This window comes from Topomyia yanbarensis, chromosome 2 (genome assembly GCF_030247195.1).
Source record: "Topomyia yanbarensis strain Yona2022 chromosome 2, ASM3024719v1, whole genome shotgun sequence".
NCBI classification, from domain to species: domain Eukaryota; kingdom Metazoa; phylum Arthropoda; class Insecta; order Diptera; family Culicidae; genus Topomyia; species Topomyia yanbarensis.
In genome coordinates, this window is record NC_080671.1 from 375,076,097 (window position 1) to 375,095,850 (window position 19,754).

At 36.7% G+C, this 19,754-nt stretch overlaps 1 protein-coding gene across 1 annotated transcript in view; it reads right to left on the bottom strand.

The window, feature by feature from the left end:
- The window catches only part of LOC131684601 (neuropeptides capa receptor-like), a 329,157-nt gene that overhangs the window by 182,540 nt on the left and 126,863 nt on the right, over nt 1-19,754 (bottom strand). The window contains exon 4 of the mRNA XM_058967615.1: nt 11,095-11,245. Within this exon, the coding sequence (XP_058823598.1) occupies nt 11,095-11,245 (151 nt within the window). The remainder of the gene's footprint in view (nt 1-11,094; nt 11,246-19,754) is intronic.

A 19,754-nucleotide genomic window follows, 5' to 3' on the forward strand; every position in this document is an offset into this window, starting at 1 on the left:
GAGCTTGTGCGACCACCCTTCGCTGCTACTCCGTTATCGATCTGGACTAGCTGAAGTTGCACAGGGAATTCGTAGATAATTTATGCTTGGAAGTAGCGAAACATCTTTCAATGTGCAACTCTTGGTTATCCTAATGTGTTTATTGATAAATACCGGCGCCGGCCCGGCCTGAACGTAGATCGCGGAAGGAAAGGGAAGGAATCAGTGGCGGCGCTAAGGGGGGACGAAGGGGGCAACCGCCCCGAGCGGCAAAATCAGGGGGCGGCATTTCCTACACTGAAAAAAATCCAAACGTTAATTCTATTTGCTTCAAACCGCTTAAAATTCATATGAAGAAGAAATGCTATTGTTATCACGCGCACACATACCTTCTATGTGTCAACTGTATAAACTATGTATGCACACACATAAGTTATATGTGCATATTGTTATAGAATGGAGTTTTATATGCCTAATAGTTATGAAATGTGAATGTAAGATTAATATTTCTTGTAAATACACACATTAGGTTTATGTGCCAGCAAATAGTATCTATATGCCTCCGTTAATTGCAAAAATCTATGTGTAAAATCAATAGGCATAACGTTTACTTTTTTCTGAGTGTACTCAATAAATTTCTATAATATTTTTTAGTAATTGTTCAAGTTTCATTAATCACGATAAAATTCAATTTATTTCATTTTGGCAACTATTGACGATTAAAAAGGTTGGGGATCGGGATGATGGATGCGATAGAACAAAACTATATACATATTGCAAGGTAGTAGTGGCAGTATGCAGACTAATTTGTTGGGATTAAACCAGGGAGCATTATCATATACAGGTGGCTTGGTCCATGGTTAAGAATCTCTCTAGGGGTGATTGAGGATCATATTTGGAGAAAAAATCATTCTACACGAAAAATCAAATTTCAACTGTTACGGAGTTATTGAACTTTTCTGTGAACTATTTGTTTTTCTTTTAATGCCTCTAACTCAAAAAGAATACATTGTATTTTCAATCTTTTAATTCCATTGTAGAGGTGTTTTCTTTCCTATTAAATTGCGGGTACGGTACCAGCATAATAGATAAGACAAACGCTCTAATGAGTGTTCTATAGAAGTTTAGCTTCGTACAGTAGCGAACGTTGTTCGACCGAAGATATTTTTGAGTATGTAGACCCGGCGAAGCGAGTGGTAAACAAATCTGCAATTTCTTTTTGTTCAATGATTTCTAGACGGGAGGTTATGCGAAAGCTTAAAAACAATAAGGTCGTTAGGAAGGGCAGAATCCCGGGTGAACTTCTAAAAATTAGGAGTGACTGGCTGTGCGAAGCAATCCACTGCGTGATTGGGATGATCTGCGTGGAAGAAAAAATGCCTTCGGATTGGTTGAATGGCCTCATATGCCCAATCTTGGAGAAGGACTGCAAACTTCCGAGGCATAATGATCCTCAATGCTGCCTACAAGGTAGTTTCTCGTGTTCTGTTGGGTAGACTGCGCCCGTTGGCTGAATGCTTTGTCGGCGAATTTCAAAGCGGGTTTCGAGAAGGACAGTTAACGACAGACCAAATGTTTACCCTGCGACAAATTCTTCACTCAAGTGCGTCTTGTCGTCGCTGGGGGGGGGGGAATCGAAACGTATACGGTGAACTGTGGTTTTGATTAATGATCACCGAAAAATATCAACTGAAAAACGGTAACAAACTCAATTTTTCAACAATCATAGACAAAAAGGGAAAAATTTTTGCATGAAGCGAAAGTAAGAAAGATACGATTTAAAAATTTAATAATATATAAATAAGTGATGGCTTTACAGTAAATATTATATTGAAGATTTTTATGCAGACATTTTCTAACACTTTTATCATATTTGTTTCATATGTATAGGTGGGAAATAATCGAACTCTTAAAAATTCATCATTGAAGGGCGGCAAATTTAATTTTTGGCCCCGAGCGGCAAAACACCTTGCGCCGCCACTGGGAGGAATGGTTAGTTCGATACTTGCTTTTTCTAGAGGCCGTAACTACTACTGAGCACTCCACAAGTATCACGGGAGGAGGATATTTGTTAGTAAGTACAGAAGTTGGATTCTATTTCTTCTTTACCGACGCCAGAGAGGTGACTTCACTATCTGAACGAGATATCGACCCATTAACTCATGAACCGGGGTCAACGGCTTTACTTCCCTTCCGAAGGAAGACGTGATTACAGATTTTTTCACCTCAATCTCAACGACCTCGGCTGGAATTGAAGATAAGAAGCCGGATAACACCGCAAATCGTGTTTTTCCGGAGACGTTGTACGAAAAGCTTCGTCACCGAGTCGCTTGTCGGTATTTTTGCATAGAAAAATTACAGTATGATATTTAAATGATAAATAATAATGTGTTCTATGTTTGTTCATATGTTAGTGCGCCATAATTTTAAATGCGGCCGCAGTCCCAACTACAAATATATTTAAAATGATCGTTAAAGCGGGCAAAGCATTGTTTTCGATTGTTATGTCTGTTAGTCTGTGGCCTGATCTCGGTCGTTCTCACATAGGACAATTTGTCTTCCACGTGTCATTACTGCAAACAATCTACAAACTCAGGAAAGCCCTACGTGACATCATCCAAGCGAAAAACAGATAAAATAACTAAAATAAATTCAAAGACCTCAGCATCTTCAATTAAACCACCACAAACGATAACATTAGCTAAACTAAGCCAACTAACTCTGACGAAAAAAAATCCGTACACGTGTGCGAATGGTTTACCTGAGCGTGGTGAATGATTATGCTTCGTTGGGGTACGGTGTAGAGGGACTGGGGGTAAGACGGACATATTAAGAATATACTGAAATACAACATCAGGAATCAGGAATGTGTTGTAGTTCCATATGTTGGCTTTCAAGTGCCCAGAGGGATTATGTTACAACAATTAAAAAGTATCATTTTTTAAAGCAGACGAACATATTACAGAAAGGATGACCACAACACAAAATATTAAAATTTACTGTTTCTAACGGATGTTTTGAATAGATTGTGGTTCTTCTTAAATATATATGTTCAATTCGAGGTGAAAAATAACGTTTTGGGGTTTGATGTGGAGTTCAAGCAAATAATGTATTTTCTAATATCGTCTTTGCTGTTGTCATAAAGACAGCTATACAATCAGTTGCAATGATCACTCACGATCACTTATACAAAATTGGAAAGTTATGTAATATATATAGTAAATGTGTATAAACCTTTCAATCGGGAACTTGAAAATTACATCCGCACGAAACTGCACTACTGATTATCAATATTTGCTTAAATTGTACACGTTTAGCAGTATTCAAGGCCTACTAAGTGTTTCATAATTCAAAGTTACCCATAATGATAGGATACACATACAATACAATTGAGGTTTTAATGTTTTATCATTATAATAACCATCTGACCGTCTTACCCCACCTGTCCGTCTCACCCACAGTTCCCTTACGGATTTTTTCGTCAGAGTTGATCAGCTTAAGCTGCTGGCGATGTCCAGAAGATAGAAATCATGGAAAATAATTCGCAAACCGAATAAGTTAATAAACGCAATTGACATTCTTCAATACAGCAACCGTGATGTAACTATGGTCGAAAGTGACAATCGTGTAAGCGGACTAAATGAACATCAGGGGTTACGAGGCGACAATAAGAATGCTTCACCTCCGCGGGAAAAAAACTCCACACGTGTTGGCAAACTACGTGCGAGGGATTCGATGGACACAAATTTAAATTTGTTTGTATTTTCCGTTGTGGATATATAAAATCCACATGGCTCTGTTAAGCTGTCAGCGTACGAGGCAACACGACACACGCCGTTTCCACATAAAATATTCGCTATGGATTTTCTTCTACACGAAAAAAATCCGTTCATAAATTCACGAAACAAGATCACGATTTCGTGAACTGAAGGAAATAAAAAACCGTGATCATGTTCCTGAAAATATAAATAATAAACCTGGTATTCATGAAACTATTTATATTTCCAGAAAAACTAGTTCACCCCGAATATATACTCGGCGTTACTTTCGAATGTTTGGTTGAGTTACTGTGGTTGTTTCCTGGACATGTTTTTCTTCTGATTCTGGTTCATAATTTGGGAATATACAGCTGACAGTTAAACGATGTTCATGATTTCAGGAGCTTATTCACGATTTTCGTAATTTCCCATCACGTTACTGTGATATTTTATTCATGTGTTAACTATCACATACTTCTATCAGGTAGCGTGATTTGTGTTCACGATTTCAACGTCATTTCTATTTACATTATCGTGATATTGAAGTTAAGGGTAGAGTGCTTCATCTTGATGATATCAGGATCTTAGTCACGATTTTTGGCGTTTTAATTGACAATCACTAGTAATGTGATTTATGCTCATGATTTCAGAATCTTAGCACGGTTTTCGTAATTTATATTTTATCGTGATATTTAATTCTAGAGCATTGTAGTAATTGTATTTAGTAATTTTTCTTCGCTTCTCGCGCTCCGTTATTTTTTTAGTTTACTGTCGGATTTTTTACAGGGAGTAAAGTGGCAATAGGAACTGGATTGTAAAAGTGGACTGATTCGCGATATCTATTGTAATTCGATCATGAACCGACCAAAGAGCCGAAGACGCAATGATATTGAATCGAGAAAAATAGCTTTGAAAATTCGCTTCAGAAAATTAAATCGTATTTTAACAGTGTTTGCACACTGCGCTTTCAAATGTATTGAAACACTTTAAAACAATACTAGTTTTCGGAAGCATTACTAAAATATTTTATATAATAACGTTTTCGTTGAAAAAATTGAAAAAAAAAATATATTTCGCCGAGTGTTGTTATGAAATGTTGATTAGGCCATTTTTGAGTCGCCCTCTTATTTAGACCACTCGCAATTTCGCCCTGCAGTGTCGCCAGAAAACAAAAACCAAATGTGGGTTTCGCCGTGCTAGGGGTATTTAACCACTAAACTTCTTATATTTGCGAAAAAATTGAAAAAAAAAAAAGAATTTAAAATAAACTTGCGCTTTGTGGCTATTTTTTGTTGTAAACAAAAGTACTATTAAATTAGGAACATTGTTTGCAAACATCGTCTTGGAGAAAATGAACATAATTTTGAAGTGTTAGCATATTCCAGAACACTAAACGCGATGATATTTTTGTTCGAACTTCAAAAAAATCATCCAAATCGACTTACGGCACAAGTTAGAAGGGAAAAACTTAAGTGTATTCTACTTCTTGTCGGTTTTGTTTCTGACCCACCCATTTTTTTAAATCACAAAAACTCAAAACTTTTTGGTTTAGCCGCAAAATAACTAAATGAAAGAATATATGCATTTTGACCTCTACTGTGGTACATAATGTGGACAAACTAACTAGTAGCTTCCAACTACAACGGATTCAGGGCCGTCGAGAGCCGCGACGGGCCCCAGGGCTAGTTTTACTGACAGGTCCTTCTCAATTTACTTATTTGAATCTTGATTAGAGGAATTGTATATTTGCAGGTACGCGGGTAACCTTTCGGTCTGTTAAAAATATACACAATGGCTAAAAATGTTATTGGAGGTACACGGATATAATTCGTACCTCGATTGTGTCATCGCCAAAGGTAGTGACTTCTTGTTGTTACATGCAACGATATATTTCGACTCGCCCAACCAACGCTTTTATTTGGATAATAGTCTGAAAAATTATCAGAACGCTATGTCTAACATGGCGAAATTGTAGGGTGTAGACATTGATCATCTTTAGCTCCATTTGTAAATTTGACATTTTTTCCACTTCTCCAATAAGTGATTCTTAAGGACATCTCGAAAAGTAAACAGGAATAGAGTTTGACACACACTTTCTACTTTGATCGTCACTCATTTTTGTTCACGTTCAACACAGTAGGTTGGATCACAATATTTTGCTTCTGCGGTTTAGACAAAGCGATACGATAGCAGTTTTTAGCTTTTGTTGTAAGCAAGATGGTAGCAGATACAGCTCATCATTCTCGTTTAAATATATAAACTCAAAAAGATTTTATATTTATATAAGGCTGTCGAGAAAATTTTCTAATCATGGCTTTTATGCAGTTTTTTGGGAAAACAATGTGACGTGTTAGTGTAGGAGTCGGTTTTGATAAGATAAAAATAAAGTCACAGAACGCAGTAATAAGGAATCAGACGCAAATAAAACAACTGCGAGTACATTGGACAAGCGACTGCTGGTGCTGGTGGATGAATTGAACTGATTTGATTTCCTTATTTTGGACATAACAAGTGGGATCTTATAGATATCACAAACATCATTATTGAGAAACAAAATTACTGTTCTATCTTAACACTATGCATTTTAAGCGAAAAAATACTTTAACGTGCTATAAAAATACAAATATACAATAAATATTTCTTTCAATTACCGGCTAATTGAGGTCAGTCTACGTCTCGTTCAGAGTCGAAGCTCAAAATCATTCCGCTATAGATACACGGTAAAAACTAGCCCCAATGTACCCGAATTGTGCTGCTATTAGTTTTTAGAAAAGTTTTTTAAGACCAGTTATTCGAGAAGTGAAACAATTTCTAAAAGTTCAGAAAGTGCCAGGAGCCAATACCCTACAATTGCATCATGTCAAAAAAAGCTTCAAAACCAAGATTTACGGGTCTGACCAGGGGTGCCAACCTTCCAGATTTATCTGGATTCATCCAGATTTTTAAGAGTCGTCCAGACATACAGATTTATGTTTGTCTGATCCAGAATTCTGAAAATTTGTCCAGATTTATCAAGACAAGTTCGAAAATAAAATGAGTTACAAGAATGCATAGTTGATTTTTGAACTGCTTTTTGACCTACGATTTCTAAAACAAAACTTTTTAGAAATACTGGAAACACAACGTACCAAAGTTTTTTTTTCGCTAAATGTGAATAAATTTTGTTGAGTTTTAATCAACTTCGAGTTCAGTAATGCAAGATACTGAGCTCAGAGACTCAAATTTAATTCATATGCTTTATGCTGTAAATTAAACATTTAATTTGGTCAGATTGGCGGCGCAACTAATAAATTTTCAGAAAGCCGAGATATATTGTTAACGTTTAATTAGAGCGACCGAATATAAAAGTCGCAAGGACAAAACATGCTTTGTAAAACCCGTTTCAAATATATTAGAATATAAAAACCGGATATAAACTTCAAGCATAAAAATCGCACTTTCCTCTGCAAGAGTCGGATAAAAAAAACCTTCAGTATAAAAACCGGAAGAAAATATGTCCGATTCTTACAAAGAAGTTTTTGTTAGCCTTTAATCTTGAAAATCACGAGCATCCGTAGCTCCTGCGAACGTTTTATTTATTTTTAACCGGTTTTTATATTGGGGGCTCATTCTTGCGGGTGAACATTTTTTAAGCGATTCTTATGCTGAAGAATCTCCGTCCGATTTTTACGCTTGAAGTCTATTTCCTATTTTTATATTCTCATAAATTTGGAACGGAACGTTTTGCGAAGCATATTCTATCCTTGCGACTTTTATTTTCGATCGCTCATTAGTAAATTGCAACAAATACAGCTCATAGATGTAAATATTAAAAAAAAAATTGCCATCCAGACAAATCCAGACTTTTTCCAGACTTCTTGAAAAAATACTTGGCATCCCTGGGTCTGACCAGGAACAAACATCAAGCGGTACCACCAACAAAGGCGCGAGCAGAAGAGGACGGATACATCCGTGCGTTTGTAATCCTTGCAATGGTTTTATTATCTATTCAATTCTATTCTATTCTATTCTATTCTAACTTTTACACAGCCAGTATTGAAAAGCATCCTGGAAAACACTGCAGTTATTCCTTAGTATTTTTCTTGTCATCATTAATAATTGAAGCATATAATAATATGTCGCAAATATTAAAACGGCCAGGGCTACTGTGCAGAGTTGGGTTTGAAGATGTTTCAATATTGTATGGCAATTGAATTATCCATTTAATGAACAATTCAACCAACGAAACGTTTTGAAACTTGAATGAGGAAGAAACGAGGACAACCGTACCGACCGTTTCGGTTTATAGGGGGTTAGCATAAAACGTTTGGAGTGACGTGGTCAAGAAGGTTAATGTCACTCCTTTGGTCCTTTAGGATAGGACAGAGGTATTTACACCTTGCCCTGGCTCATTAAGCCTAGGTTAAAGCGCCTTTACTCGCTCTCTTCCAAACTAATGCTGACCTCAGTTTCAGAATCGAGTCGCTCTAGATTCGCTCTAATATTTACAATAGCGATATATAAATGACAGGTCAGAGCGGATATAGAGCGACTCCGTTCCGAAAATGGAATCAACACTAGCACACACGTGTGCTTTAAACTTTCATTGTCCTTAGGAGACTATTTCGAAAAAAAAAAAAAAATCCCAGTTTTAGTATTTAAGTATAAATATCCGATTGGAACATGGCAGAGTGATTATTTTCGTTCAGTTGATGACTAACAGAAGGTAAACAAGTGAAACAAAAGGATGAATACACATTACAGTACATATTAGCTTAAAATGAAACTATCGGATGCAACTCCAGACTCCTGATAGCAAGCTCATTGCTAAGACCAGTTCCATGGTCATGACTGATTCGCTCGAGAACATCAGCTGTGAAACCATTGTAGCAAATATAAATCGTTGGTTACACCCCCCCCCCCCCTCCCCCTAATAACAAAAAGGCTGGACACGTCCCAGAGCCTGGCGCAGAGTGGACTCACAAAGTATAGAAAAGAAAGACAGGAGGAGATTTGAAAAATTAAAGACTAGTCGGGGACAGTATAAGAAGGCACCTGTCCGTTAACTCGAAATACGACTGGATCCAGACTCGACCCACGGATCACTTTACTTTTCACGCACAAACGACTTGCAAAACGCGTAGCGTCCGCCGTCCACGGAACAATTTGTCACGTCTTACAAATGATCCGCGATGAAATCAAATTTAAAATTCATTAAGAAAGACTAATTTTGCACATTTCCTCCTCGACAACAATTTTCATCAAAACTTGTCTTTTTTGATCTAGTACATAAAGTAGACTTTCTTAAGAACGTTTGTTTTAACAAAAGTCAAATATCAATTAAAGTTCTGGTATCCACAATAGGAGTTCGAATTCTCAAGTTATTAAATTAAAATGTGTTTCATTTTTTTTCGCTTTCATCATACAACTATTCAATAAAGTGAATAATTACAAAGAAACTACAATGGCTATTTTTATTGTTCTTATGTGAATACCGGACGTTTTCGCCCATCTTCCGGGTAAAACCGCGGGCCCCCAAATACAATCCGGGCCCCAGGGCAATTGCCCCGGCTGACCCCCTCTCTCATCGGACCTGAACGGATTCCGACAATTTAAAACATGTATAACAAACAGGGGCAGCCACAGTGGTCGCAGCGGCAATGTTACCGCAAATAGGAAATTAATAGAAAAATAATAAGTATTTTTTTAAGACGGACTTCATATAGAAGTATTTATTAACATGAATGGTGATTCAATCGATGATCAATATTGTAATCAATATAAATGAATATAATCCTGTACGTAACGTTTCTCATACATATATTGTGTTCGCAAAGTTAAAACTTTTCCAAAGAAACCATGTAGCAAACTTGTTCAGGCTTGCGGTAAGAGGCGGGTACGGTAATAGCACGAACAAACGAACCAGCTGAGCACATCGTTTGCGAAAATCTTTTCCCAGGCCAGACAAGTGAGCAGTAATGGATTTTCAATGACATGGTCTGATGCTGGAGACACAAAAAAACGGATTGCTCCAGTAACTTGTTGTATTGAATTTTATTCCATTCAAAACGGAATCGCTCTCCACTTATGTTCGAACATGACTGCTCGGGAAACAAGGCAAGTGCGGCTAAAGTAAAATATGTTAGCTGGAATCGAATAGACAAAAATAAAATGTGAAACACAAAGTACATTCTTGAAAGCTGTCACCAGATCCACTTGATAGAATCAGTTTCTGAACTGATATTAGGAAGTGTCCTTTCGGATCAGTGAAGTGTTCATATATTATGATCCTTAAATCCTACTTTGCCCATTAAGAACCGAATGTTTGGTTTGTTCGCCTTTTTTCTGGTTCACAAAGAGAAAGAGAAACCTATCAATATCAAAAAACAATCTGTCAGGATAAAGACTGCCCTTTCTTCGGATCCATTTCTCTCCGGTGTGGCTGCTGGAATATAAGGAACGTGTCCGTAGAAGTTTATTTAGGGGTGTGTAACTGGATTAGAAGCATCCGTCATTATTGATGTGTGTTAATTTACCTATCAGTGTTTGCTGTCAACGAGTAGCCTTATTGTTAGACAATTATATAATAAATTGAATTGAATAATATAAATATAAATTATTATAAATTGAACCTTTAAAATCTACTGATACACATTTTCTGAACAGTTAGTGAAAATGGGATTGTAAACGTTTTTTTGTAATACGCATAGATTTGACTAGTAAATAATCATAGGAAAAGAGTTGTAGTGACAAGCCTGACACGAAAAATTGACATTAGACCAGGTTTTGAAGACATCATAAACATATGATTCCGGCTTAAAAGCCAACTGTCAAAATTCTTTTTGAAAGGAAATTCCGGGCAAACCGTTATTCGCCAATCACAGACGGTTTGACGGTTGGCTTTTAAGCCGTAATCATGTTTGTCGAGACATATTCTTTGAAATATCTTCAATATTCATTTCATCAGTATTACTGTAGATTTGAAAAAAAATCTTTGAATATCGGCCTTATTGTACATTAGTAGCAACAAGTTTTGTTTCGCTATTATACAAGTTAAAGCCTTTATTTTATGGGAAAAACCAGAAGTCGAACTATCTATCGTTCCAGCTCAATCTGTACAGATATTAACACATGTACGGAATGCCAATAAATTGCACAATATTTCATGTTTTCCTTCGTCTCTAATCCTTTCAACCACGGATATGTTGTAAACGTTTTGTGATCACTGTGGCATTCCAATTTGAATTCGATGCTACACTGGTACAGATCAATGCTGCTAACAGCTATAACCAATGCCTGGGGGGATTACTGATTATACACCCTGTTGACAGTTGTAACTTCTGAAACACCGACTGAATTTCAATTTTCTAGAACTTACCCAGCACCAGCAGGATGAGATCCGAGACGGCCAGACTGAACAGGTAGTAGTTGGTGGCGGTGCGCATCGACGGATGACGGATGATTACCAAGCAGACAATCACATTGCCCACAACTCCGGTGACAAGGATGCCCACAAATAGCACTGTTACCTAGAACAGACGGAAGATGGAAGGAAATATTCAGTGTCCCATGTGCATTGTCGTCTCAGGTTCGGGATGGAAATCAATCTGGGTCCGATAGTCGGATGCTAGGCAAAAGTCAAACGGGCGATACCGGACTACACCGGTTGGATATGAAATCGGATTTATGGATTCGATGGGCGGCTAATTGAGGGTTCTGGTGGTACATTGTATAAGAGCAGCATTAAATATGAGCACACGCCGCTGGGGGTGTTGGATTCGAATACTGTTCTTTTATGTGCAAAAGATGGGATTTAATAAAATATAAAATGAAGTAAAAAATATTTCCAATTTCTGGTTAGAATAGTATATATCAAAAAGGACGAACGATGGGCGGCAGAATTGATTTGTGGCTTTACGACCTCCGGAGGCTTTTGTATCACAGTTTGGCACTTCAGTTCGCCCCTCATTGTTTGAACGCGTATTGTTTCGGCATTCAATCGAAACCCTTGAACCTGCCACAAGGGCGCGGACCTGCCATCGTTCGTCACAGAAGCCATCCATGGGAGAGGCAGACAGAATGAATGCGAGCATCAGTCGGTAAATATTTACCGTCAGATATACAGTGATATGAAATAACTTTTCCAATTTTTGGTACGCGACCGGATAGCTTGCGAAGCTCGGGCTGGGAAGCAGAGCAACGGTCAAGGCTTGCAGGGTGTGTTTGATCGCATATGGGCAATGATAAAATCAGACGATGGATTATTATTGACTTTGGAAACCGCTAAAAAGCTCTGTTTGTGTATGGCATGGATGTTTGCTTTGTCATTATTTTGAATGTGAGCAGGTTAAACAGGTTGTGTTGTACATTCCACGTTCCGATATACATGGACATTCATCGTATGATGAAATGGTAATAGGCTGTAAAAACAAAGTACGTTTCACTGCTGGCCTGATATTACACGATTACAATCTATGAAAAACCAATATTGTTATACCATTAAAATCCAACGTGTAATTATAATTCTTATTTACGATTCGAACTGGATTGAAATTAATGTTTTTAACAAAATTGGTTCACTACGCGAGCAATTTGAGCAACATGTTCAGTAAAAATGTTTACTAATTTTGGTGAATCGCATTTGTGAAAAAGTACATTATTTGGTTAAAGTAGCTGAACATCTTTACAAATCATACTTTGTCTTTAATTAATTGTAAACAAGTTTCTTGTTGTTAATTGAAATTTAAATTTTTGTATTGAATGAAACATTTATTTTAATGTAGAATACAGTTTAGCTTTCAATATAGGGGTCCCGTTTCAAAATATCGACAGTGACAGCCGCGTCAGATTTTGAACGTTAATAACTTCCAGTATGCTTAACAGAATGATTTGACATTTGAACCATTTTGTCGAAAATAAGTTCAGCAATGTTGTATTAAAATTTGGAGTATTTATAACATGCATTAATACGAAAAAAATGTGTATGGAAAAATCTTTCAAAAACTACTCTAAAATGGAAACAATTTTCAGCGCATCTCGGCCAGAGCCGTCAATATGGTGCAGCAATCGAACACTTAAATGATGAAAAGTTTTAAATATAGGTCCGCTACAGATTTATTTCTTTTATCATTCGTATTTGGCTGCTTAGTGCGAACAGACGGCTGTACAATACCGAAAAGGAAATATTTTTTGAGCTGCAGGCTTGTTATTTGCTCACACAATGTACACAAAGAGCGAAATACACCGATGAAAAATAGAGCAGCACAAAAACACTGCGATGTGCAGAACGACCGCACAAAGAGAAACTTGAAAACGAAAAACGCTTTTAATCCACCTAACAGTGTGATGATACATTTCTTATAAGTCTTATCGCTTTCTTCGGGTATTATATCGATTGAAAGCATTTAGAACTTGATGCTTCGCGATGTTTTTGATAACACATACTACATTGGATTGTGGCAGGACTCAGAGAATCGCTCAAATTAGCATAGGACAATATCAGTACGAGAAATCTCAAAGGTTAAAGCAATTTAATGGAAAAGCGGAAAAAATGACCCATAAAACAGAAATACAAACGAATTATTGCTAATGCTCCGTTAATAACATATATAAATTCTTCAATGAATGCATTGTGTAGGGAGAACTGGATTTTCCTAAACGGGTTAAAGGGGTGCTGAGCCAGAAAATTCGAAAATCAAATTTTCGAATGGATTTGAAGTTCATACTCAATAGCGTTTACTCAAATTCCCAACGCGGCTGAGAACTAAGCACTGAAATTTGAGCTCTTGATATCTCGCTACCTCTGAAGTGCATGCGTGCATAGTTCAAACTTTACTTCGATATCGACTTTTTTTAAAGTTGACTTCCCAGTAGTAGCTTTGATCTGAATTATTATCCCTAATCCTAATGCCAAAAAACAAATAAAAAACTCTCGAAACCCGTTAGGGAAAATCATTATCATTACTGGAATTTTCTTTTTCACTAAACTTTTCGATAAGCTTCCGTAAATATTTCAAATACTTTATAATTTACATAATCTTATTAGGAACAGTTGTTTAAGAAGCTTTCTTGTAATATTGTGTAGGGAAAGCAGAAAATTTATGAATTTTCTCTATCTGTAACATATAAACCCTTAAGTATACCAATTAATTTAGGATACTCTTTTAACACAAACTATCGCTCGAATGGGAATAGGTTCGCCGAATTTTGGGAGAAGTCGATACAATAATCCCCTGAAAACTACCTAAAAATTGGTGTAGTTCGATGCAATTGAAAGAAAATATTCTCAGAAAATGGTGTATTTTAGGCTGACAAAATAGGGACATTGACTAAATCACGACATTTTTCATCTTCATAATAAACTGAAGCTGTTAAAATATTCTTCCCTTCCCTTGATGTAGTCTAATAACTATTTCTGATTATTTAATATAGTCTTTTGGGGCAAAAATTCAAAAAAAATGATTTTTTTTTATTTTTGCACATTTGCATCTTTAAGATAAGGAAAACATGTTAGAGAAAGGATTTACTCAAATTCAGCCTTGTTTGTTTGCTAGAGCTCATCAAACATATTTTCATATGAGGCTGATAAAATTGGGGGCTGATCAAATCGGGTCTTCAATGTATTATAATACATAAGCAGTATTCGAAGAAGTTTCTTGTGGCCGAGTATAGAACAACTTTGTTTCTACTTACTTGAAGTCAGCGGCGTAGCCAGAAATTTGGTTTGGTGGGGATTTGGTGAAAATCTAACTTACTGTCCAAATGGCATAATTACGAAACCGCCATTTTTGAAATTTTAAAATTATGGAGAATCAGTTTTTTAAAAAATTGTAACAGAGTTCCTGTCTTTAGCGAATTTGTTGAGACTTTCATTTAAAACAACTTTATTGAATGCATGAACACTACGTATATGGAGTATATCGAGTTATAAAATGATATTTACGAAGTGAATTTTCATCATTTTCGGCACAGTTTACTGCCTCCCGGTTATCAAAAGCGTCAATAACTGTGCAATTTAACGACTATACAAAGTGAAGTGGCTTATAAAAGCATTTTTCAGCATATTTTCGACAGACGCGAGTGGTGACAGTTTGTGAAAATCAAATTCCGGCAAATAAAAAAATATCTTTTCCTCGCATTACGGGCCGTCGATTCCCAATGCAAGGAAAATAAAAGTGCACAGAAAATGTCTAGAAACACAGTGTAAATTGTAAAAATAGTGACAAATGGTTTTTCAGAGAAAAAAATTCGATCCGAAAAGTGAAAAAATATGGCAAACATATTCAAATAGTTGGCGTTTCACCAGCGTCTAGCGACTACCAGGTGTCGCCCCAAAATTCTTCGCCCGAAAAATAGGTGGCAAACCAGCTCAGCTAAATTTCGTCCGCGTCCCTTGTCACCTATTTTTATTTAGTGATTCATGAGCCGCCTTGGATATTCAACTGTTTTTTTACTTTATTATTTTATTGAAAATCAGTAGAGGTTTTGAATCTTTTTTATTCGGGATTGCAGATATTTTGTCGCATGTAAATTTTGGGTGTCCGTTGATGTGATGGCGCTGTAAGGGGTATCTGCCGGTCGGCAAACTAATTTCTATGTTTGCTTAGGGTTTGTTTTACCAACGGAGGAACTGATCCACAGAGCATTCAATGTGCTTAGGGAAAACACATGACCTTATTTGAGTGGAATGATGACTTCAATCATGTATAAGGTTTGAGAATTGACAATTGGCGAGAGGGATCGGGGACCGTTTGGCAATTACCTTCAGTTATGTTAGCACGAAGAATAAGTGTTTTGCTGTCATTTTCATTGGTTAGCTTTCAATTCTATCTCATGCCTCCACGCGAGTCTAAGTCTATTGATGACATTTGGTCCTTAGACCGGCGACGACTGGGAGCTATCAGCCTTCTGCCGATAGTAGCAGAATGAGAGCGTGCGAACAGATCTAGCCGAGAAAGCAATACCGTAAATGTTTTTCGGAAATCAGCTCCAATAAGACTTTAATTTGACTAGTATCGATGATCGCGGATCAATACGTACTGAAAATTCGCCTCGTCTGTTTTAATGAATCTAATTTCAAGTTCCGTTATTGGTAACAAGCCCGTCCATCAGGTTAACGATCCTCTGTATTTCCCTTCAATGTTCGATATAATCATTCGTATACGTGTATTTCACAAACCATCCGATATTAGAAATAGGAAACACTTTCGTTGATTTATAACATCTAGAGCTATCATAACTCTTTGTCTGTATAACGTGTCATCACTCGGTAGTTTGTAACCCAAAAAATATATCGTAGAGAAGGAATAGCGAAGTTAGTCTAAATAATGTCGCAATAAATAGTGATTCGGTCCATTAAGCAGATAAGATTAATTTTTCTGGGCAATACTCCCACGATCGGCTGTGTGGAGTTGAAATTGCTTTTGTTTAGAAAGCATAGGATACTCTCGGTAGCCGGCTACCCAGATTTTAAAAGAATAAAAAACTAAACAAGATCTTATTTTTCGAGCGATCGTGTTCTCGAAAACTAACTGAACTACAAACTAATAAACTATGCTTTACAGGTCGCATCGCTTGCTTGGAGCGAATCCTAGACCCTATTTCCTTCCAAACCACCAACTCCGCGACACCTATGGAAGAGTCTGATGAACCTTCTGTATAAGATTCCTCATTTTATTTAAACGATCGCCGGGTAAAACCAGCACCGACACGATAGAAACCACGAAAAAAATCGTCGCGTGATTGAATATTATTAAAAAATATAAGCAGTGCACCTTATAGCCGGCAATCCGGAGTTCAAGTTGCTTATTTTGCTAATCGTATTAATACAACAAATGATAAATTTCCCAAATTCTCGGAAGCCGCCTGCCCAGAGCAATTATTACATGATAACGCTATTGGCACACTTACTAACAACTCTCCCCTTCCCGTGATACATGTGGAGATGCAGAGGATTCCTCGGTCTCTAGTAGCAACATGTATCGGACTAACATTCCTTCCTTTCCCAGAAGATCTGCATTCGGACGTGGCCGGCGTCGGTATTGATCAGTATGCAGGGATCAGAATAGATTGTACAATGTGGCTCATCATGTTATTCCCAAGCATGTTGTTCCAATCAACATTTTGCAACCTAATTTGGTTCTGGTCAATAACGGAGTAGCAACTACGGGCGATCTCTTATGCTTATGCTTATGCATATAAAATGATATTTACGAAGTGTTCCTTAATCTTGTTTTTTTTCCTACAATAAGTTTCTATTGTGAGCTTCACAAACTCAAGCTTTGGATAAAATGTAACTTTTATCAAAGAGATTTATCATAAAGATTAAAATCATAATAATTTAATTTAAAATTAAATAGAAGCAGCCTAAAATACGTTAATACCTGAACACATGGAGTCTTCATGTCTTCAACAAAGTGGTTTGTAGTAGTACTACTCAAAATTTTGCTGAAGACATGAAGTCTGGGACTAAATTTGTTTGAAGAGTAAATTCGCCATGAATTCATCTTGGAGGATATAACGTGAAAATTATTTTACCAAATGATGTGCTGTTTAACGTTTATAAAATTCATAGAAGATACTAAACTTGCGAAATTGGCGGAACGGAAAACGCCATTTTTCATAAACTCCCCTACTTTTGGAAGGTGATTTTCTCGTTATTAATTCCATAACGTTTTCGTCTCGTCTCAACTCGACGCATTCCTAAAATAAAAACATTTTCAGCAATTTTCCAGTGAGCAGTTCTAAGTTTCATAGACATTAAAGTAATTCCAGGTTCGCTTCCTATTAAAAAAGACCCTAATCCATATTACAGTACACCCCTTCATAACTGAACTCAATATGATAGGAAATTATGATTATGATTTTGATGGATTTCAGAACCCTGGAATGAGTTTCTATTGGAATGTTTTTAGGCAAGTATTTGATATTGACGTTATTAGACAACTGTGAGATCAAGTCCAATAAATCAGTTACAGATCAGGATCGCATTCCCCCCGCACAATTTTTCAAAGGTCCTCATGATGTTTCAAACAATAGGTTATCTCTCAGATAAGTGATCAAGTTTACACTAGACAATAAGTGATAAGTGATCAAGTTTACACTAGACGATTTGGAATTGTTCGGTGGTTGTTCTAGCGGTGGAAGATAGAAAAATGAAATACGAAATTCGTTCTATCGAAAAAATATTTCGCTCATTTAAATGGATTATTACCCTATTGAACAATAAATAGGTGACAAAGGGTAATCCACACTAACTTTTAAAGTATTCGAAATATGTATTTGATATCTTCAGTAAAGTTATTCGTAAAAGTAAGAGCTACAAATTTGCTGAAGGCATTATTTCAATGCAATTACTTCCAAGAAAATTTATTAAAAAATCCACTCTTAGGGGGATTAATCAGTAAAACCACAATACCAAAAGAAAGGGCATATAAGATACTATTGACCTAAAATCATCCGTTTTGGCACTAATAATACATTGAATGTTTTTGGTCTTATTTCTGGCTATGGGAAATGATAAAAATCTTTCGTCCGCATTTAATGTTAAATATCTCTTATGATAATAGTCCGATTTCAACAATCTACAGTTCGTTCGAAAGGTATTCGTATAAGCTTTCTTAAAATATATATATATTGTTTAGTTACGTCGTCAAGTTCGGCAGCAAACTTCAAAAAACTGCAAAATACGCGATTTTTGCACCTTCAAACATTCATATCTTGGAAACTAAACATCAGAATCAAAAACTATTTAATAGCGTTCTGTCTGGGTGATAGGCCTTTCTTTTAAAATTGGTTTGGATAAGATCGGTTCAGCCATTGCTGAGAAACACGAATGAGAATTTGTCGGTTACATACAAACACACACACACACATACATTGTCCCAAATCAATGAGCTGAGTCGATTGGTATATAAGACGCGGCCCTCCGGGCCTCTGAAAAAATCTTCAAAGTTTGAGCGAATTCTATACATTTCTTTTCTAAGAAATGTAAAAGAGAAAGATCTGTGCATCAAGAGCTGCACAATTTCGCGCAAAGAGTCACCTTGAAGAGCCACTTTTTTGTGCCTCCCCTCATTGGCAAGTTGGTAGGAAGGGGGAGTGGGCGTAGCGTATTGGTAAATCGATTGCCTTGTACGCAGCGCACCTGGGTTCGTGTCCCGACCCCGCACATAGGGTTAGAAATTTTTCCTAAGAGATTTTTCTAACCCGAAGAGGCGAATGACCTTAAGGTTAAAACCTCTATAATAGAAATAAAAAAAAAGTTGGTAGGAAGGCGAATCAAACTACTATTAAGATAAAGTTTGATCGGAAGAACGTTTTTAGAATGTTTTTTAGTTGCCTTCTTTGCTTCCCTACGCATGGGACTAAGATTCACACTAAAGAGCCTCTTTATTTCTACTCTTTGGAGTAGAATAATCGTATTGAAGCAACACACATCGGAGTGATGAGGTTTATTGTGAAAGAGAAGAGCGGAGATACGCATCAAAAGCAGAGGTGGGAAAATACCGGTTGAGTACCGGTATGGTAAACCAAATTTCTACATGTGTTTGTGTTTCCTTTACATTGTGTGCGGTCTTACCGCTGGTTGTGTTTCAACGAGACAAGAAAACCAAACCGAGTTTCGTTTACACAGCACCGCGGTTTGGTTTTGATTTTCGTTTACCGATGCACCAGTATGGGAAGGAAACACGAGAATAACGAAACCAAGCATCGGTTGTGTTGCGGTTGTGTATTCGGGTTGATGTTTATCGGCTAAGCTAGTGCTGCTAGTATTTATATTACGAATTCTAAACAAATTTCTTATGGGTATAAGGTACAATCTTTTCGGTAATTGAAAAAATGTCTTCAAACATCTTTCTTTTCAAATAAATTTTGTTCGTTGTTATAAATGGCGTTCCTTAACTCAATATTGCGATATTTTCATAATGATTTATCATCAGGAAGTTTGCAATATGAGTATGTTTGGTATGGGAAACTGCCCAAAAATTGAAGGTAAAAGGAAATTTAATAATCTCCGCTATTTTTATATCTAAGCTA